General features: G+C 39.4%; 1 protein-coding gene across 5 annotated transcripts in view; it reads right to left on the minus strand.

The window, feature by feature from the left end:
• Positions 1-22,581, minus strand: part of SMAD2 (SMAD family member 2) — a 52,594-nt gene that overhangs the window by 11,012 nt on the left and 19,001 nt on the right. For 2 of the 5 annotated variants that reach the window (XM_052776888.1, XM_052776887.1), the window contains 3 exons: positions 4,588-4,677; positions 3,240-3,433; positions 2,621-2,755 (listed from right to left, as the gene is read on the minus strand). In XM_052776888.1, coding sequence (XP_052632848.1) covers positions 2,621-2,755; positions 3,240-3,433; positions 4,588-4,677 — 419 coding nt within the window. Of the gene's footprint in view, positions 1-2,620; positions 2,756-3,239; positions 3,434-4,587; positions 4,678-19,914; positions 20,166-22,581 lie in introns of those variants that run through there. The other 3 variants (XM_052776890.1, XM_052776891.1, XM_052776889.1) reach the window with 3 other exon arrangements.

Raw genomic sequence — 22,581 nt, forward strand, 5'->3', positions numbered from 1 at the left:
ACATTATCTAACTAGTTACACTGCATAAGCTCTATTATCATTATTATTATTACTTCCAAGCTCTATTAAAATGATCACCTATTCTTTTAACTAGCTTTCTTTAAAGATGGAGTTTCACAGCCCAAAGTAAACTCAGTAACAAGTTTGAAGCATTTTGATATTGGAAACTGTGTCTAATTCCACAGAAATATCTTCAAAACCCAGGAGAGCATGGTTGTTCCTTTTTGCCATTCAAAACGTACTTTGTAATCCAGATAATGAGTTAACCAACTGTCTTTCAGGAAATAATTTTCTTTGAACTGGGCAAGTGTCTTTTCCTATATATTAAAGGCAAAACCTGGATTTCTTTAGTGAAAGTGTTTGAAGCGAACTATCTCTACAATCACCTTAGAATTGTCTCCAAGACATATGAGGGATTAGACACATTTAATTACATTATTACCAAACAGCAGAAATTTAAAGATAAAGCCTTTTGCTTAAGAATTAAAATTAGATTATATAAATATCATGCCTGAGATTTACAGCAATATAGTACGATCAAAAGGAAGTCAGCAAGAGGGAACTAGATTAAGTCACTTGATTAAATAAAAATGAACCGAAAGGATTGTATATTTGGTTCATTCTGTAGAACTAGTGTGCTAAATATCAATGTGACAAAATTCAAATGAGAATTTAAAAGGACAATTAAGGGAAATCTTTACTAGCAAGAAGTATGATGATAAAAATCATACTTGTTTTGAAGATTTTTACAGAATTCATTGTGATGAAGCGGACTCCACCCATCTCCAAATCATTCATGGTAGTTAAGCCCACAGCCATGGTAAAAGGTCAATAACCATTTCCAATCCAACCCACGCCTCCTATTTCCAGTTGCTAATCTAGGCTCTTTGGCACAGATTATTTTCCGTATCTAGTCCCTGTCTGAACAGAGAAGATTTCCTCCGCTGGGTACTATTAATACTGGTTTAGGGTCAGAGGTTGAACACCACCGCAGCTGGAAATAAATACTCAAGAGCGGTATTAAAAATTCTTAGCAGAGCTTGAATGCTGCCAGAAGTTTGGACAATGCAGCTCAACGCATCCACAACTTGAAAGGGAACATACAGCCCCAAAGGCCATCCTGCACCTTCATGAATGCCATCTTCCCAGCTGTAAGTGAAAACAACCTCTCTGTAGACCGAGTACTGACACAGTATCATGGTGCAAAACTACCAGAGCTGTTACTCTGGCCTACCGCTAAAGGAAACGGTTCTCTGAAGTAGGCTGTCAAGACACACAAGACTTACCAGAACCTAGCTAAGTATTCAAGATTAAGTTAGCAAGGCCAAATAAAGTAAGATGCCATGATATGACTTCAACAGGAGAGTGTCAGTGACAAAGAGAAGGCGGCAAGGTATGGTTAGCAGCATATACATTTGAATATAATGTGAATACCCACAGTCACCTTGAACAGACTTCCTGCAAAAAACTACCTAGAGTTGCTTTAGCTCATTTCCATAGCACTAGATTTTCAAATGGTGGCTTTCCAGTAAGTTGTTTACAAATGCTATCAAAAGCCCTCAGATTGAGTCAAAAAAGTATACATAAATTAAGAAAGCAATACCAACTTCTAGCACTTTAAATTGCTCTTTAAAGATCTCCTGTCCATAGGAGGAAACAAATGTGGCACAAATTAAACAGATGAGATCAAAGTAATTTAAAATTTTTTGGTGCCATTTCAATTCTTGGATACATTTAAAGAAAACACAAGCAACATCCTGTTTAAGACATGAGGATACAATTTGTACATTGCACATATTTGAGTTTTAAGGCAGTCATCTTATTCTTCAAGAGACTCCAGATCTGGATTTACAGCTTGTTCCTAACATAGCTGCTAAACATTTATGAGAAAACTTCAGCTTTGCTTGGTTTTACACTCCAGGCAACTTCCTGAAGAGATAGGAAACAGGAAGTTGGGGCAGGAAACAAAGGTCACTGATTTTGTGTTTCAATAAGGGTACAGGCTTTCGGGTGCACTGTAGCAGATTAGTCTTGGTATTTTTTTTGGGGTGGGGAAGAGGCAAAGAGGGGGAGGAGGAATTCTTTAAGAGTTCAATATTGTTAGGTTGTTCTTTCATACTAAGACAACAAAACTGTACACACACAATAGTAACAAATACACAAAGCAGACCTTGATCGATTGCGAACTACAGATCAAAACACTTTTTAAGTCACTGGTCTGCAACTTAAAGATTTCTCCATATACTACACATGGCAAGACTGAGCAGCAGTTTACTACTCAATCTCCTATACACAGCATTTGGCAACCCCTATAGGTAAAACAGGTTTAAAGCATAAAGTGAAAGTCTACTTTGTACTCATTAGCATTCTGAATCTTAAATAAGCTATTGAAACCAAGTAAGCTATTGCAAAACCACAGCAATGTGGTTTCACACAGGCTCATGTTCTGCAAACAACAGTGTTCAGGTATTTCCACTGGAATTAATACATAAAATCAACTAGATTTAGTCTAATGGTGCATCTTTCAATTAATTTGATCACTTAGGAGGACAAAATTACCATCTCTGTTCCAGCGGCACAATGTTAAGTATACTGTTTGCAGTAGGAGTTAAGAAAATACCTGGTATGTAATTGCTCTGTGGTTCAATTCCAGCTGGAAAGTTAGTGTTTTCAGGAATGGAATGGGTATAGTCATCGAGAGGTGGAAGCTCCGTTAGAATCTCAGTGTGCCGCGGCACTAGTACGGGAGGCAAGACTGAAAAAGCAAAATTCAAAGCATTAGTAATACCCTCAAAATACACACTTCTGTGAGCTAAAAGGAAAAAAAAAAATCTAAAACATCTAACAATTCCTTAATATGTTTTGAAGTTTTCTGACTCTCAGTACTGCTAATACTGCAATTGTACTGCTAGTTAACAGAAGAATCAGATTCCCAAGGTGCCTCTTGAGAAGACTATTCCACATTAGCAAAGGTAAGTCATCTCTATTTTCCTTTTCAGTCTGGACCATACTTAGCCAGCTGGAAACTGCTAGCAGTACTGAAGTATGTTCGTAAACACTTTTCAGTACCTTTACTACTAAGAACTTCCAGGGGATGGTATTCTCAAAAGCTGTGTCTCTTAAGAGTCTTGTACTTCTGGCAAGAGAAAGCATCATCTTTCTCTATTTTTCATTTAAAACATTATACTGAACAAGTATGTACAGATGTTGCTATAGAAAGTCAGAAGCAGTCTTCCTACCTGGTGTCTCCACTCTCTGGTAGTGGTAAGGGTTTACACATACTTCATCCTTTTTAAGATTAAAAGCATATTCACAGTTTTCAATTGCTTTAAGTTCATGGTGACTGTGGAGGTCTGGCCAGCGCCACAAACGACAGTAAATAACATGCGGTAATCCTTTACGATGAGATACCTGTAGACGGCCATCGAGAGATCTATATGGGAAAGACGTTGAGAAGTATTTACAGACTGCATGCTGTCTCTTAATCACTCAAGCAACAGTGTACACACATCGGATGGGTAGTTTATTTATTCTCAGAATTCAGTGGACTGACACCGTTAGTGACATTTATACTCTTGTTAAAAGGCTTCAAATGTGATAAAAATGATGGTATCAAGCAGTGCCTTAACTTATTTTTGAGCTGCTCAAATTATTGCCAGTGAATATAGAGTTCATTAAAAGCCACTTTACCTCCAACCAAGTATTTAGGATGACTGCTTCATATACTTTTTTTTAAATGCAGAAGACAGTTGTTAAAAAAAAAAATAATAAAATCACACACTTAATAGTCCCTTCCGCTGCTAAACCTCAAGGCTTTGCTGTGGCATGGATGCTTTATGGCTTTAAGCATAAGAATTCCCACAGGACTGCAAATAAGCCTATAAGCAGTCAGCTGCCCAAGTGATCCACATGGCAGTATAACTGTAATGCAAAAAGCATGAATGCACATCTTGTAAGGGCTGTACAGTTTATCTTCTTGACTTCATCTGCCTTGCTACCAGCTGAAAACGTTTTGCTAGTTTTAAGACAGACTGCATATGCTTACACAAATGCAGATGTTTATGATTGTTATGGGATGGGAGACAAACCTCAATACACAAATTAAGTAATGTGACATGAAAAAATAAAGACCCTGTTTAGAATTTGCCCACCATTAACTACTGAAGAATTTACAAACAATTCTTTCGTAGCTCGTATCTGAGCCAATTAGCAAGATTTAACTGAAAGCTTGTGGCATACAAAGCAGTTTAAACACTTTGTAAGATTAGGTCTAAAGAATTAAGTTTCCCAACTTTGTTAATATAAATACCAAATCACAGTAGGGCTTGCATTTAACAAGTCTTCCCATTCTTTCAATAGCACTGGCGTGAAAAAGGAATATTCCAGAATTAGAGTTTCATTGGTCAAAACATCAGCTGAGAACACTTGGATTTCTACACTGGCAAGCAAGTATTTTAAAATGCTGTACCATGAGAGGCCTAGGAAGCATCTTAGTCTATTTTACAGCTAAAGCATCCCATTACAGACCCTCCAAAGCCAATCCCTCCCACAAGATTTCTATGATGCGAGAGAGGGCAGAATATTCACCTGGTTTGTTCAGAGAAGCTGTAAAGGCCTGTTGTATCCCACTGATCTATCGTGTTTGGTGTACTCAGTCCCCAAATTTCAGAGCAAGTGCTGTGCATAAATTGAAAACAAAAACAAAAAATTGATATGAATATGGAACATGGTTATTCAAAACACCATGATGTCAAACATGGAAAAATGTACAGAATACTTCCTTTCACATAGAAGATAGAGCATCGCTAGACTTGCATTTAAACTGACATCTCATGCTATATTTTCTATATGAAGGAGGCTATCAAAATGGAACACGTGATTCACGGTAAATGATAATGTTTTTAAAAGGTGAACAAGTTCTCTGGTTTTAAGTAGTCAATACAGTTGTAATGTTCCTTAAAACAGGCAAAACTTCCTCAGCCTAGCTCTTAACAAAATTCAATTTTAAAGGGTAGTTTCTGGGTTGGGTTTTTTGTTTTTGTTTGTTTTTAAACATAAGCTTGCCTAAGACTTCAAACAAAGGCCATGTGTATCTGAAACTTAACATCACAGTCTAACTTTCAGGTACCATCAACTTAAGCATTAATCTCATTCTCCATGCACATACAAATTTGCTGCTTTTCCCAAAACAGGAAATTTCAGATTCTGAAGAAAAGCACATTGTAGCTGATACTTCTCACTGTTTTCTGTACTCTCCTTGATTAAACAACTAAGTATTCTTTTCCAGTGTATACAAAACACAGAATGTTTAACACGGCTTTACAGTATAGTATTTTAAGACTTAACTATAGAATAACAAAACTTTAATTGCTAAATCAAGCAGGAGGAAAGGAGAGACAACTAATTCTTTACCAAACTGGTTCAATGACAAGATCACAACAGTAAAGAAAAAGGAGCCTTCAGTCATACGCACAAACTAAAAGCAGTGGCAGATTTAAGCAAAGCAAGAAAACAGCATGGGCTTGTAAACTGGCAGCAGACTTTCAGAAGCATAAATCAATCTCAGCTCTATCATAGACTTGCTCCGTGACCACTGAAAACTGACAGTTTGTTTTATATAAGTAACACACAACTAGACTTTGCACCTCAGAAATGAAAAGAATTTGGTTCACAAGCAACTTACATCTCCACTTCCTAATTACAAAGCCTGAAGTTTGACTGGCTGCTACATTACCTTTAAAATTAATAGCCTCTGAAAAGTTACAACAGAAGAAAAAGAATCCAAGTTCACCAAACTCCTGGTTTTAAATATAGGTACTGCAGTTTAAATTTAAACTACCAAGCTTAGCTGATACAGTCACAAGTTTGGATTGAGTGCTTAAGGAAAAGGAAGTGAGGTAGGTATTTTTATTTCTTCTCCCTACACAGGGAAAATTTATCAGTGTTATGAAACTAAAGAGCAGAGAGCACAGCACTGTACTTAAAACCACTCTGAGGACTGACAGCTACCTCAATTCCACGGTGACTTTAATAAAACATAAGTGTGGGCTACCGATGAAGGGAATGAATGGTTCTTGTCCCTTTCTTGCCTGTCCCACACGCCTCATTTCTAATGTCGTCCCAGGGAGGCTGAAATGTCCATGCAATTGAGTGGCAACCCAAATCAATAAACTGGCTATCTGACCACAGAACATACGTGGCTGAAAATTTATGTTTTGAGAGTTACTTTTCAGCCAGATCAGTTCTTCTGTTCACTGTGGAACTACACAAGCACTACAAAGGAGGAGCAAGAGTGTAACTTTGGGCAGCTGCCTACATTTATCACAAATCCAAATCTTAAATAAAATACAGCCTTCAGCATTTAACTGATTATGGACACAAGTAGAATCTTGTACTAGATGACTTTTTGTCTAGTAGAGAGCAGCAGAGCGCCACATGTGAAGGCCCATTCTCTGACAAACATCCAGCTCTTCAAAATAGCTAATTGTCCTGAACAAGTTACATCCATCTCAGACATAGGCAGCATCACAGCTCTCCAGAAAGAGTGGGCCAAAGAGGGATGCTGACCATCACTGCATCAGTAGAGCCTGCAACCTCTCTTTTTCATATTCCTAAGATACCTCCAGGACAGTGGGCTTCCAGAAGCTGTGTAAGAATTGAAATAGTTGCCCTAAAGACACACAGGCTGCTTGTGGGACACCAGGGAACATCCCTGCACTGTACTGTGTCCTTAAATACGCACCACTACTGCCGGTAAGACAGATCATCACGCACATTAAATTAGAAGAACAATCAGCAGACACAAAGCCTGCTGCATATTAATTGACACAGTCAGCTCTGACGGCTTACTACCTTTGAGCAATGGATCCTTTATACAAAGCAGTGCTCCAAAGCTGACACTGTCATACAGATTACATGTTCCCAAAATTGTGGGGTGCATCACTGGTGTAAGCATTTGCTTCACAAGACTTTTAAAGACAGAACATACAAAAGTAAAATTTCACAGCCCTTTACAAAGCATGATGAATAGGAACAGTATTTTATATTGCTAACCTCTTCTCTCTATAAATATTCAAACTATCAAAGCTGACAGCATATTCCATAACCTACAGAAAGACAAAGAGCACTCTGAAGTGACTGTGTGACGGAGCCATAGCTTGCAATGAAACTCAGGACACCATAGAGGGAGGGCAGGCCAGGAGGTACAGAAAAAGGGATCCGTTAGAGCAAAACTGCTCCAATATTCGGCAGCTTACATGATATGCTGTCTTCCAGGATCTATGTCTGCTTAGAGCTGGGATTAATATCAATATTTTACTGGCTCATGTACACTAGGACTATACTCCAGCAATCCAGAATCAAACACTGAAGAGCCTGCAGGAAATCATCCTGTATGATCAATAAAGTCAGCTCCACACAGCTTTCACTGTTCACTGGAAGAAATACCTGAGGAAATAAAGTGGTGTCACCACTCTCCTGCTCACATAAAATATCCACTGCCTAAAAGATGCAAGACCGCCCCCCCCCCCAAGTCACCCAGACAGTAAACTAGGGCTCTTAATATTCACACACATGCACACCATATCAGAATGAATTTCCTCACAACCATAAAAAGCATACTTCATACACAGCACTTCCAAGAAAGGCCACAGTATGTTCATTCATACGCAAGCAATAGCCTGATGGAGGGCAGACACGCCTACTCATCCCAGAAAGGTGGTAGCTAGAAAGAAGGTGACTGCATTCTGAAAGGTGTTTAAACAACCATTAAAACCATCTAAAAGGGAGACAGGCGGTACACGCTTTTTAGTAGTACAGAATTACTGCCCCAAAATAAATAGGAGGCATTCTCCCCTAAACCTACCTTTCTCACACGCTCGTGATGTGAAGAGTCCTTCTATGCCTTAGTTCATAAAGAATTTAGAAGAATCAAGGACTAACATCTGTACTCATAAGTTAAGTCTTGTCTGGAAACATTCCCAGGCCCTGGAACATTATCATGTACGCTAGAAAGCAGCTAGGACATTCCCCAGCACTGGGCTGTGCCAATTACTGTTCTCCCACACAATTCCCAGGTTTGTGAGCCGCATGCCATCGGGACCACTCGCACTGGGCAGTTCAGATGCAGCCACCCTGCCCTCGTAGCTAAGAGTTTAAGAGTATGGACAAGGCAGTCCTGAGCCAGTTGGCCACAGTGCCTGGGAACATTCCCAGGCACGTTTAATTTATTAGGAGGGAGGCAGCCAAGACATATCACCATTTCACCTTTAGTAAGCAGACCGCCCTCAAACTGACGTCTAGAAGCACACTTTGGGCTTCATGTTTTACCAAACAGGGGGTTTTGGTTTTGAAATCACTGTACACTGCAGCACTGGTAAGCCATCATTGTTTCCAAAATATAATTTGGCTCCTGCATCCAAGCTGTACTTAAATCTTTCCCGTGTAGACAGCACTTAAATATACTCCAAAATACAAGCTTAAAGCTAATATCCTTCCTCTCAACAGAGCAGACACTTTCATTCCAAGGAGCAGTTTCACTGCTGTTCTCAAAACAATTTGTCTGTTGACAGAAATGAGGTCAACTATACAAAAGCTAATATTTTTATCTTTTCAACACTAGCTTAGATTAGCAAATCACCATGTTCTGTGGCCTCTAGCACTCCCAGAGCAAGCTTGCTTGAATACTAGATTGCTGCTTTTGCAGACCCCACAAAATAAGTGAATTTATTATAAAGGACTTCAGGGATATAAAGCATCAAATTGGCTCAGTTTCCCAGGTGTTTTGAAGTTCTAACAAAAGAAAACTATTTCCCAGAGAAAGGAGAAATGCTCAAAGGATACTTGCAAGGAATAACAACTACTCTTTGAGATCCGAAAAGTCAAAGTCTAGCAGACATCTGGTTAAGCTGCTACACACTAAACCTGGGACAACTCAGTCCCACAATTCCTATCTTGGGACTGACCAGAGGATTGATGTGGTGAATAAAGGGTCAGACAAATTATTACTGGGTGGAATCGAAGCTACTTCCGTCAGAGCCTTTCCCTAAGTGGAAAGGGTTGCAAGAGTTGGCGTTTCAACCTGACTTTTCATCTGCTTATAAGGAGCAGCATCTCAGATGATATTGTACAATTCTGGCAAGAAGAATCTTTAATGTGGCTATCAGCATCCAACAGCACACAGTATGCCTTCACTTCTTCCATTTCATCATTTCCTTTAACAGGAAAATCTGAGTTCCAAAAAAACCCTACTCTGGGCAAGAAATCACCTAAACAGCAAAGAGCTGTAGCAATGCTTCACAATTTTGAGACAAAGTGCCAAAACTGCCTTTCTTTAGTAACACAGAAAATAATGACACACACAAGAAAAATGTGGACACAGGAAAAAACCTAAGTATCAAAGATGACCAAAAGTATTTGTATTGCCTAGTCTACATATCACAGATGATGTTCCCCATCAGCATCAACAGTGCAAACTACCTTAGTGGAATAATAGTATCTGTAAGTCTAATACAAAATTGGTCTATCAAGTCCCAGTTCAAATACCGATGAATTACTGATCTGCCCATGAAGAATGGACATGGACAAACATGGTTTGTGCCACACTCATAAGTAAGCAACATGATTGCTTGCTTTAATGTATTATATCCCTATTGGAAGAATCAAAGTCCATATCAAAATCTGTAATAACCAGATATGAACTACATGGGATGAAACAGTCTAAGGTAACATGCTATAGTCACATTCAAGAGTCCAAAAATACAGATGGACATCATCTCAACTAGAACACACTGCCCAAAAATAGATTCTTGTATTTGCAATATGATTAGGTGGTAAAGGACACTGACCCATCTAGGTGAAAAAAGGAACAGCATAAGGCTGAACAGGATAAGATGACCATTGCCAACCAGCATATTAATATTAGCCTGTGACAGTACAACCTCATCTTAGTGAATACAGAGAGCCATTTGCATCCTGGCTTGCAGTGGCAGTAATTCTGAATTAGAAACTTAGGTAGTTGGAGATGCAGCTACACAGAACAATCCACAATCCCCTCACTGACATCCAGATGCCAACTAATAAAGCCACCTCAGGTTGGTACTCAACCTAGGCTGCTTAATTAAGTTCAGTTTCTCAGCACAGTTAAAAGCCCGATGTACCGATTTGCAGATCCAAGCAAGTATGTGCAAGTAGTGTCCAAACAGTCACGACCACAGCATGAAACAAGCTGGTGCCTATGCAGGGGACTGCGCTGCACGCACTCCAAGACATTCCCCAAGTACTTTCCCCAAGTGCATTTGCAAAATAGAAGATATAACCAGGGATAAAGGTGGTAGGTCTCGTCAATACTCAGTTTTATAGAGATGCTGTTTTATTTGAGGCTATAGTTGAAAGAACCCAAAGACAGCAGTTTTAAACAGTACCCTATGTGCACCAAAACTGTCACACACACATGCTTAGGCTGGTATCTGTAAATTACAGGTTGTTGCCACTATGAATTTATTACCAGTTTTTACTGAGACAGAATGAACAAAGCAACTATCCTACCATAACGCTATTTACAGTATTGGCAATGCTGCATGCTCTAGGTACTTTTTGTACTAAATGAAGTGCTTGCAACAAGTACATCAGATGAAAGCAAGCAGAACCACTTCAAAGGTATTTATGTATGAAGTACCAGAAACTATACAGAAGTTGTTAAATATTGTCACAATTCATACATAACTGCAATTCCACTTTCTTCTTCAAAGTCTTGCAAAGTGGAACAGCTCTAAAGGAACTAAAAGGCACAGAGTTCAGCTGACAGCCTCCTCTTTACCTGAAGTGGTAGCGCTAGAAAGACAACAAATAAAACCTGAAATGCAAATAGCATCATACTAGTCAAAGCCCATATTATACAGGAGTCATTACGGAATGGTCTTGGACATTTAACTTGCTTATTTGCAAAGTATTACACTGAACCCCTAACATTTTTCCTGAATCTTTCATACCCTTCAGAATCTACAGCCACTAATAAGTTTGCAAGTCCATGTTCAAGGCAACCTTCTCCGTTTGTCTTTCTCCTGCATCTTATAATCACAAGCCTTTCTTCCACTGAATCTAATTTGTCTGCCTCTGTTTTCTGAGGCATTTGTAGTCCTGGAGCTGCCACTGAAATGAAAAATAATTTCAGTAAACTGTGATAGTACCCCATTTACCCATTTTGAGTGGGAGAGGAGAATGAAAGTTAGTTTTCAAATTCTAGAATTCTCATGCAAAGTCTTCCCTACAGATGTGAGCCTGACATTTGTTTTTACTCATGTCTTCACTCAAAGACTAAAGAAGAAAAATGCAAAAACAATAGAAAAGATGATGAGGTTTTCACCAGAGCTAGAGAAGTAACTTAGCACAGACACACAAACATCTTTATACGAGCCTAACATTTCTAGGACTCACTACCTTCACTGATATTTTGTGAAGGGGGCAGAAGAGAGGTGCAGAATTTGCTTCAAGAGCTACACCAAGCTATCCAAAATGTAGTTAAAGAAGTAAGAAATGGCCACTAGATTTATGGAATCCCATTTTCTCATAACAAACGGGCAAATGCCATTGCTTTAACATTGCTCATGACTGCTTCTGTAAAATTTATCTGAGAAAACAGGTTAAAGTCTGCAGATTGAAGATCTGTACCTTGCATACTAGCTTTTTTTTTTTTTTTTTTTTTTGGTAAAACCTTGCTATGTAACATCTTAGAGCCAAGACTTCACATAGCAACATACTGAGCAGGAAACCAAGGTGGGAACACTGCTATATTCACTTAGGCTTTGGTTCATCACTGGTATAGCTAGATTGAAGTTGCATTCCTGTGAAGACACTGTCCATTACACTCCACTGATAGTAACATTGAGAAAAGGATCAATTAATTGATGGATGAAAGAACAGAATCCTTCCTCTCATACCAGTTATCATCTTCCTGATGCAACTGGGGATCAAGAACAGCTGGGAGGGAGATATACCAAACCTTTGGAAATAACTCAGAGAGGGTCTCGAAGACAACAGTAATAGGAAAGACTGATTTGAAAGGCTTAGGTGTAATATAGATGAAACGAAGTCAGCAATTAAAAAAGTTCATTGGCTTACATACAGTATTGTATTCAGCACAGATGACAGTTCTACCAAATCTGCCTGATCATGGTTTCCTTAACTCTGGATTTCAAATGAAAATGTGTAGATGCTTTTATATTCTGACTTGACAGTCCTTTCTATATACTTGCAATTAGCGTTTCTCCCTATTACGGCCTAAAATGTCTATGTACCAGCCAGTAGCAATGCTAATTATATTACCTCTTTGCAAACAGCACCTCAGCTAGCTGTATAGCCAGTTGTCTGAACAAAAGCTTACTGTAAAATGTAGCTTGGCTAGCCTCTAAGTGTCTCAACTACTGAACGCGTGTTGCTCATGGTTTCTTTTCCCCACACTGGCGCTGGCAGGGAAAAGGTTATTTGCAATATGCTCACTTAGAAAACATTAGAGATCTGCAATAACAATGCAAATGTTAAGTTTCATGAGATATCAACCCTACTTCTCTTTGAATCTTACATCATTTTGCATCCCTGCAGAACTGACCAATCTTTTTACTTGCATCTCCATCATCCCATATTACAGTGACAAAATGTCATCTACTCACTAAAATGTACATAACCAGGCATACACATTCATCAAATGGCATGACTCAAAGCTACAGCAGTTCATTCCTGCTTGTGAATGATGTCAAGTAACACAGAGGTCCTGATCTCATTTTCTTGCAACAGAAAATGTAAAGATTCAATAATTCAGTATGAAATAATGATTTTTCTTCCAAGCAGCTGCTAGAGGGATGAGCTAGTATCTTAACCGATGCTGAATACAAAGCACAAGTGTGAATTCTTCTTAAAAACTATTTACACAGATCTGCAGTGGCACTCATCCTTAAGTGGAGCTGGACAAGATTCTTCCATGAAGACCATTCTGTGATAGACACTGGGGTAGAAAAGCAGACCCTTAGGAAAGTTCTGTTAAAGGCTAGTATTAGCAACCAGAGTAAATTGATATTAAATGGATATTTACGTGTTATAAGTACAGGTGGGCAGTTAGTTTGCTAATGGATTCTCCCATTCTTCAAAGGAGAAACAGAGTCTGTTAAGTCTAGGAAAAGGATATTAAGTAATGTCTAAAAGAGCCCCGGACTCCAGAAAATAAAGCTCCTACAGAACTGAAAGGACAGGTTTCTCTCTCAGCACAATCTCAACAAAACAATAGTAAAACTGGCAGCTGGGGCACTCAGCTCCCACAATTGTAAGTGCTTCCCCAAGCGTCTCCAACCCCTTAGATTCACTTTTATTTAAGCAATTGGTCTTATATACGTAACAAAAAAAAGCTTGGTCTTCCCTATCCTCCAGAATCCAAAAGCAGACCTTTTTTCTTCGAGCCTATGCAACACAAAGATTACTTGCTCAGAACAGTAACTGTACCTTCTCTCCCTACCTCCCTCCTCCCCACATACGCATTCAGGACATACTACATCCAAGGAAGAAATCTTTATGTATGTGCATATTTAGTGGAATATAAACCAGCAACCATTACACAACTTCTCAGAATCAAAACCCTTTTACGAATAAAGTTTACATAGAATTTTACACAGTACATTCAAAATCACTACATCAAATACAAAATGCAGCATCTGAACTGAGGAAAATGACTTAAGTAACCTTCCTTATAAATGGATGTATGCTAAAAAATTAACACATCAAAATAGCCAGAAAAGCAGGAGGCACAGGATACAATTAACCTCTCTTAACACTGTGGGAAAAGAAAAAAGTCATTGAACAACTCCCATTTACTTCAGCTTAAACTTTAAGGATGTCCACAGGGGACGCAAAAGTGGAACGTGAGGTACAAAAGATACTCTGTTATAGCCTAACATCCGAGCCGCCCATTGCTCATTTCAGGGCCAGCAGCTAGTTTCTTCCAGTTTTGCAGAGTGCCAGGCCAACAAGTCATCTTGATGAACAGTATATGCTTCTGTTGCCTTTTCTAAAGGCACACTTCTTCCTGGTCACATGTGCAACAAACTGCCTACAAAGGCAAAAATACAGATTTAAGGCGGGCCTCTTCAAAGCACTTTATCCTCCCCCCTTCTCCCAAATCCTGACATGCTGCCCTGTGCTGTCAGACAAAATAGTACAGCCAACAACAGCGTTACCTTTATTTTTCTTTCGATGCTAGGAGATGCTGGAAGGATAGCACCTCAAAGTTCAAGAGCAATTTTTCCAGGATGCCATGGAAACCAAGCAGAAGTAAAATATTTATTGCTTTTCTTGTTGTCCATATGGTCTGTTCAGATGCAGATCCTATCAAGGAGTCTTTACTCTCTGTTCAAAGTTAGCTGGAGAGCAGCCTGCAAACTTGTAAGCTTCTAAATGGCAAGGTCAAGCAGCGCAGAGATGGCGTTCAGGACTGAGAAATAAAAGGCAGGCAATACAGCTCAGCCTCACTCAAGAGTCAGCAGGGAGCTGGCCACAAGTCTTACACTCAGAGACTGAGCACAGGGAGCATGCAAAAGCAGCCTATGGAAATCATGAGCTAACAGCTTTACTGGGAAACTTGCCCTACAGTTCCCTACTCTCAACATAACATCACAGCTTTCAGCAGCTGCAATTTGTATCTCACAAACTCTGAAGCAGTCTTAATGGAGATAAGATGAACCGCAACACAGATTTACTCCCCCCCAATCATATGTTCAAAAAAAGCCACCAAAAGCCCTGCATCTAGTGAGGATGACAAGAGTACAACAGCATTCACAATGGCAGCTCCCCAGAGACTAACCAGGCAGGGGGGGCAAGATTGACAAAAAAAAACCCCAAACCAACAACAACAAAGAAAAAAAGATGATCATGTGGACCCACAAGCTCTGAGGATGTGGATGTTTGTACTTTAAGATGGCATTCTTGAAATAACTTGGAATTCCTACACTGCTTTCATTTGTTACACTATTCTATCCAATAAAGGTTTTCTGATTGCTGTGTTGTTTTGCAGTTTCTCACAGTATCTTTAGAAATATAAATACAGCACTGCAACTGGGATAGAAGTTTCCAAGTTTGAAACTCCCATAGCTGAAAGTACCATGTTCATTACACAACTGAGCAAATTAATATTGAAGAGAAGTTATCTGTATTTCATCTGAGAATACCACACCGGAAAATGTCTTCAGACTTTCTGACAAAAGCTTTCCAGAGAACACAAGACCACCACCTCCTGAAAGAAATAAAGGATCAAAACACAATTATCAGAGTAAAGGAAGCATAACCAGGAACACATGCTCCAAAAACGTCCACTTAGGAAAAGAATCAGAGCTCCGTGTAGCTAGTGAGATGTTGCACCACATCATGTAGCAGGCAGCTATGAAGCAAGTATGTTCAGCAACTCAGACTAGCTGAGAAATCACCATCTGTCCTCCACTCTCATTAAACCATGCCTATGAAAACAGTTGATCAAGTAATTCCTTCCTAATATTTAAATTACCACTAAAATGCTCCAACTAAATAGACAGATGACCAGCACAGTCTTCCAAACCAGCAACAATGTCAAGCTGTTAAATACCTTTCTTTTACTTACAAGTTACATAAGGAATGAAGAACCCAACAGATTCATCTCAATTTCACTTCACACCACACATGGTTACTTTTTCTTTTTTCTGTTTTGTATTAGTAAGCGATATCATGCAGTGGGTTAAGATGACACCAAATGCAATTTCACAGATTAACGCTCTGCATCATCCTTAACAGACCTAAACAGAATCAGAAGTATCAAAGGACAAAGTACCTTTATAGGAAGACATATCCATCACAATACTGGCTGATCTATCCACAACAAATTGGTTTGTTAACAGCTGATAGCAATCGTACTTTCAAAAGACATAAACAGAGCTCAGCACACACATTTCAGGACTAGCACCAGACAGACATTAAAAAATGACCTTTATCTCAAGTTCTCTAACAACTATTAGTCATAGTAGGTACGGTAAAAGCTTTTCCCACAAGCTAAGAGGTACAGCTACCAAGGGCTAAGTCAAATAATTTTTCTCAAGTAGTCTATCATCCTCCAAGTGGGTGAGCGGTTGATGCTACTGCATGAGTGGGCTGTTTTGCAACTGATGGACAGCTGAAAAAAGATGTGACATTTTGATTAACCTTCTCAAACTAGTGGGTATTTGGGGTAGTGAGGGGGAGGGATTAGCTTTGCAAGACATTTATCTTGTCCATGTTCCTTGAAAAATATGCGAACTTGGCAAAAAGATTACTCTTAGAACAACAGTTACAGGATCTTTTAATATCTCATTTCAAACCGAAGCTGTCTCTGGACAGCTTTCCCCTATGAATTACACACCCATCTCAAGAAACCCAGGAAGACAAATGAACACAGGATATATAGTGTAAAGTCCTCAATGCAGGGAAGCCACTAAAGCCAGAATGACCCCTGTTGCAGCCCAAGCCATGTATACCTAGCAGAAAATTGGTGAAACAGAGAATACACTGAACTTGATCCATATCCCAAACAAGAGACTATCTCTAAAGACGAGGGATATGAAAATTCAAAGAAACATCAAGTATTATATAACTAAGGCATGCAGTGATTCTGTCCTGGGTGGGGGGCAGTGAGTGAGCGGCTGTGGGGTGCTTAGTTACTGGCTGGGGCTAAACCACGACAGTTTCCTATAAGATGTTTCAAATGAAGTTAAGGTTTGAGCCATAGAGGAAGCTTCCCCAAGCAACGTACTGGCGAAGAGAACTGAATGGTACTTGTGCTGTGACTGTTGTATCATTTTGCTAAACAAGTAAATACAAAAATTAAGTCCATATTTTATGAGAAATGTTAAAGAAAATTCACAACTAGCAAGGAAGCCATAAAAAGGCTTGAGTTTCATTGTTCAGATACAAGAAGGCAGTATTTTATTTTTAAAATTAACTTGGTGTGTTTGCTGAGAGATTGTATTGCCTTATGTGCTTAGCAAAGGCAAAATCAAGAAAGCAACTTAATAGTCAAGGTGCCTAACTACAGGCCTCTGCTTTCCTCAGGCCCAGAACAGAATACAGGACCCCATATTAGATACTATTGACAGAACATTCTGAGTATGCAGGGGACACCCTTAGAACAAGAATAAAAATCTGAGCATCACTGCCTAGAGCTAGACAGAAATGACGTGTTAAGATCACAGACAAGTCCTGAAGTCTTCGGCATCTTGCTCACGATCCACACCCAGAACACGCATCTGAAGACGATGCCCACAAGCGCTCTTGCCTCACATGTAATTGCTTAACAGTTAAAGCACTTTCCCAGGACTTTCAACAGTTTCCTTTCCTCACTCCACCTAACAGGAGTCAACCCTGATCTACCACCATCTACCCTCTGCTGACATGGCAGTTGCCCTGCTCGCTCTCTGTCCTATTGCAGCCATAAAGATGAGAGTTTCAAAGGCTTGAGGAACATTAGCATTCAAGTAAACGGTTACGTGGCTTCTCACTGCAAGGAGAGCTGCTTAAATCCTTCTTGGAATGTCTGTGGTTATAGGCCAAAAACACTGAAGAGTTCCCACATGATTAACAAACACACTGACACTGGGCTCCAGTAAAAATGTCTTCCTATCGTTCAACACACTATTACAGCATTTTAAAAATGGCTACCACCAATGCAGCTTGCAACAGGCACAATCACTTTAGTAGGCCTTCTGTCCTCCTACTATATGCATCTAATTGAGGCACACAGGGGACAGCAAAACATTGATTTTTGGTTACTAACTGTGCTTAGACAAGGCATCAGTCTGCAAGACAGGTACATGGGAAACATGCAGACCATCAGACACTCAAAATTTAAATACAAAGGAACTAAAAAGGTATGTTCATACTAGCTTTGTGGACACTTGAATTCTTTCCCTGATATAGATGTTAAGTTTATATTCAAATTCCCCCAATATAACAGAAGGGGAGATTTATTACAGAAAGACAGTAAAGAACTATCAATAAGGTTTGGTAATTGGAGGCTGCGCTGCTGTAGGCTTACACAAACACAGCAAGGTTCAGAAGGCACTCTTGGAAAATGTAGTTGGAGTCCATGAAACTAACATTTGAGCTATCTACTAAAGAAAAGACTTTTTCAACCAAACACCGCAGTCTCAAACACCGTTTCAAACAACTTTCCCTGCCAGAAAGCTGCAAGATTCCACATCGTTTGGTATCAGTCTTTCTTCATGTTCAAAATTTCAAAACTACAGCATGAGTTAAAATTATTTCAAATATCAACAGAGGAACTTGACTTGAAGCCTCCCACAAAACTAAGAGGAAGTAAAGACCAGTTCTGGGATGTAACTCACCAATTAACAGTAACTTTGAAATTCTGCAATTAAGCAAAACTCAGTTCAGTTCTTTTGCATCAGGCTTCTCTCTATCCAGTACCTAAGAAAAGATAACCAAAACATCCAAGGAAATGGTCGGTTTACCTGACCTGACCTTTACAGGCAAATGCTCCAAATGAAAGCTTTCCATTCTTAACCTATTGAAACTTGCTTGTATGTTTCAGAAAAAAAAAAAGCCACAATTTGGGGGATCTTTTCTGAACAAATGCTGAAGTCAGATTACTGTGCAGCAGTTGTCCAAGGGGATTTCCCCAATCTCATTGTTCTTCTGCCAATTTTGAAGCATATGCAGCGAGATGTGAACTTATTCCAGCTCTCGATTGTTCTCTTGTATCCTGCCGGTCTGCTTTAAACAATGCAGCATGACAGAAGCCAACGAAAGCTGTTCATGATGAGACTATGGCATTGTATACAGTAAATTTTAGAAGTTTTCCACCAATCAGCACTGCAACCAAGCCAGAGTAAGTGAACAGAAACAAGTAGTAAACAAGACATGGGAAATTACTTTTATTAAATTAGCAGGTGTGGATTACAAGCAGGATTAAATCAGTAGGGAGCCCGTTAACTGGCTATTTGTGTTCAAAGCTGCAGCGGTAAAAGAACTGTTGTTTACCCTATAAATTCTTCCTAGACTAACAGCCTGAGCTACGCAATTGGGAAGTTTTTCCTGTAAAATTGCTCTGGTTGTCATAAAACATTCACACTAGTAAAAACAGCACTCAGGTGTTTTGTTACAGTACCAAGAAAACTAAATTGGCTGACTTCTACAAAAGAAGAATATAATGAGGAGAGGAATCTTTGCCACGCTGAATAGCTGGCCTGATATAAAGACACTAATCACCACAGTAAGCCAGAGAATAATTTAGCATTGACTTGAGCTGACTAAAGCCCGGATTCCTTTATTGGAGGAAAAATAAGTACTATTTATGAGATAATTTAGGGCTCAATATTGACAAAGCACAGTCAACATATTTTTCTTGAGTGACCAACATGTCATCTTAATGGTAGCATGAAGTGTCAGATACAGATATTATTCTTCCTACTTAGAGCTTTGTACTGGGATCCACTGAGCAGGTAAGTCACTAAAGTAATCACAAGTAGCTATTTATCATTTGCTTAAAATTCAACAGCTCCAGTATTAGTTGTTAACCTAACAAACAACTAATGGCAGATAAAAATCAAGCAAGTTTTAACACTTATTTTTGATTCTGACTCTTCCTGCTTCTTACCATTAAGGCAATCCTAATGAGAAGCAACAGTAACTTGAAGATAAAGAACTTCCAAAAATTCCAACAACTCATCACCCCCAAATTTGCTTTCCACATCACTGATACTCCAATGGGAACAAAGCCTTAAACTTACACTCCCTAACCAAATAATACAGCTTATACCAGTGAGGTGAAGAAGTGGCATTATCACACGCCTTACAAAAATTCATCTCCATTTATAGACTGAAAAATGACAGCAAATTAAAAACTTGTAAGGTTACCTGGGAAAAAGCAGCAGAGCCAATGCCAGAATCCACATCCCCCAAGCCTTTATCCAGTGCTCCAGTTTGTATGCAATACAGTCCCCCAAATTCAACAATTTTTCCTCCTGACTCGCGAGGCAAGCTCCTTTGAATTATGCAGCATTTTGCTATTGGCTAAGTATCTTGCATATTTATATTTTTACATGTTGACCTACCTCAAATGACACACCAATACTTTCTGCCTGGCATACCAACTCTGTAACAAATTATGTGGGTAAGTCACGTGGCTTCCTGAATTGCACGAGCTTAAAACTGGCAGCCCTAAGTATCTTTGTTTAATACTCTAAGACTTCCTTTTTCAGCATGACATCAATATTGTAAGATGCTGTAACCTGAACTATGTCTACACTAAAGCTTAACCTTAGTTACAGCAATTCAGTCCTCAACATCAGCCACAGCCGTGCAACAAACCAAGTTAACAGTTATGTTTTAGTATTTTTAATAAAACCTCAATTACACTTGAACACAATCGCTACTCTTAATTTCAATCAACACTGTGTTAGAAGGCTAGAAAACTTAAGATTTCAAATTCACCTTCTAAAGAATGACCTACCTACACCAGAACAAGGCCCCAACTGCTGTAATACGCAGTGTCTGGGCTGTGCCTTACTGATGCACATATTTTCTTCTGTATACAGGTATCAGGAATAAGGTCTTGCTGCTAAGTGGCCATTCAAGTACAAAGTGTTGGTAGAGGAAAAAATATGCTATCAGAAAAAAAAAGCATTATCTTATGCTCATATAAATCCTGCATCCTACCCTACAGATCAAATACACTGATGCTATGAATCGAATAGGAGAAAGCAAACAAAATTTAACTTTAGGCTATAATGTGGAAGTTATATAGAAAGGGTTAAGGAAAGAGGGAATGACAATATTTAACTTCTTGGCTTACTCCGCTTTGACCATTCAGTGCACTCTCTCACACCCCCATCCATGATGGCTCCTCTCAGTAAACAAGACCTCAAGACAGTGTTGACCAGTTCACAAAGCATTTTGAGTAAGAAATGCTCCAAGCACTGTTTTCAGAGCCAAGCTTCAAAAAGGCATTTATTTAAAGTCAGTTTCTGAAGACAAGCACAACAGAAGTTGTACAGTTATCCAGCTCCTTCCCTGAGTAAGCATTTAAAAAAAATACATATAATTCAGGACTACTAATGCCAGACAAGCTGATATTTCCATATGGTTAGTTTGTCTGAACAGACTTATTTTTCTTTCACCAGCTTAAAAGAAATTGAGACATTTGTGAGTGACCACCAGTTATCTTATTTTTAAGTTTAGTTTTGTAGTTAAAGGAAATGCGTAAGAGTAGTTTTCAAAGAGATGCAGGTAATGCCACCAACACTGCCTTACTGATTGCTAACCTGAAGTTTAGAACATAAGCTTCATAGAGATGTGAAGTCAAACTTCACATGAATTTTTATTTCCCATCATATGTCCATGCAGCATCTAAAGGTGTTCTGCAACCTAGAGTGTGAACATGTCATTTTATACATATGTAATTAGGGCCAGCATCCTTTTATCTATAGTCACACCACCCTGAACATTTAGAAACTAAGAACTGGACCCATTTATCTTTGGAGAGGAGATGGTCTTGGAAAACCAGGTGCCAGCTTCTGCCACCCCAGCCCTGAGAAGGGCTCCAAGGAAATTAGTGCAATCTCTCAGAGCACTTTTGTTCTCTCTCTACACACTAATCCAGACTGCACAATACAGCACCACAGAACATGGACCAGTTGAAAGCTGCCATCATAAAATTATTGAAAAAAAACCCTCTCAACACAGATTAGAATACTGCAAAACATCAGAAAAACACCTCTAAACTCAACTGCTTTGCACTCGCCACTTTCGCAACAACGGATTGTTTTTCCTGCAGGATGATCTTTCCACATTTTATGTTCAGGCTATGCAGGTGGACTCTATTCACCTGGCAAGCAGCTGCCTGGCTGTTTTCTAGGCTTGAAATTCAGGCTGCACAACACTGTTTACTTAGAGGAAGTCAGGAAGCTAAACAGCAAGCTGCTGGAGGAGTATGTACGCATGGGGCCAACTCCGACGCGAAGAGATGTCACACACAACACGAAGCCACTGCAAAGCACACCATCATGCTGTCCTTACTGCCCTGCGGAGGCCAGAGCCTTGTGCGACACACTTAGAAAGCACCAGGAACTTCCTTTAGTCTTTTACGGAGAATGTAGAGACAACATTCAAGTCCCACCATAATTATGGGACTGAGAAGAACAAGGGCAATTTGATCCTCTTGCTACACCTTTCCAGTGAACGCATCCAAAGTCTTCACCCCACCAGCTATCGCAAGGAGGATCAGGGGATTTTGAAGCTAATCACAGCCAACACTCCCCAAAACATCAGCCATCTCTTGCCATACTTCCAGGAAAGATCTCTTTGGCTTTGATCTAAAGCATTATTTTTATTGAAATTCCAACCAGAAAAAAGCAGAGGGGGGCTCTGCTTCATCCTCAGTAATCCTGTCATGAGAAAAAGGAGTCAGCTTATCAACAAACAATTTACAAGCACGCTCTTCCTGTAATCTCAGCAATAAAAATGGTACTTTAGTGTGTTCTGATGTACTGTCTTAAATATCTATACCTATTTTAGAAAGCTTAT

Source organism: Harpia harpyja, chromosome Z (assembly GCF_026419915.1).
Source record: "Harpia harpyja isolate bHarHar1 chromosome Z, bHarHar1 primary haplotype, whole genome shotgun sequence".
Lineage (NCBI taxonomy): Eukaryota > Metazoa > Chordata > Aves > Accipitriformes > Accipitridae > Harpia > Harpia harpyja.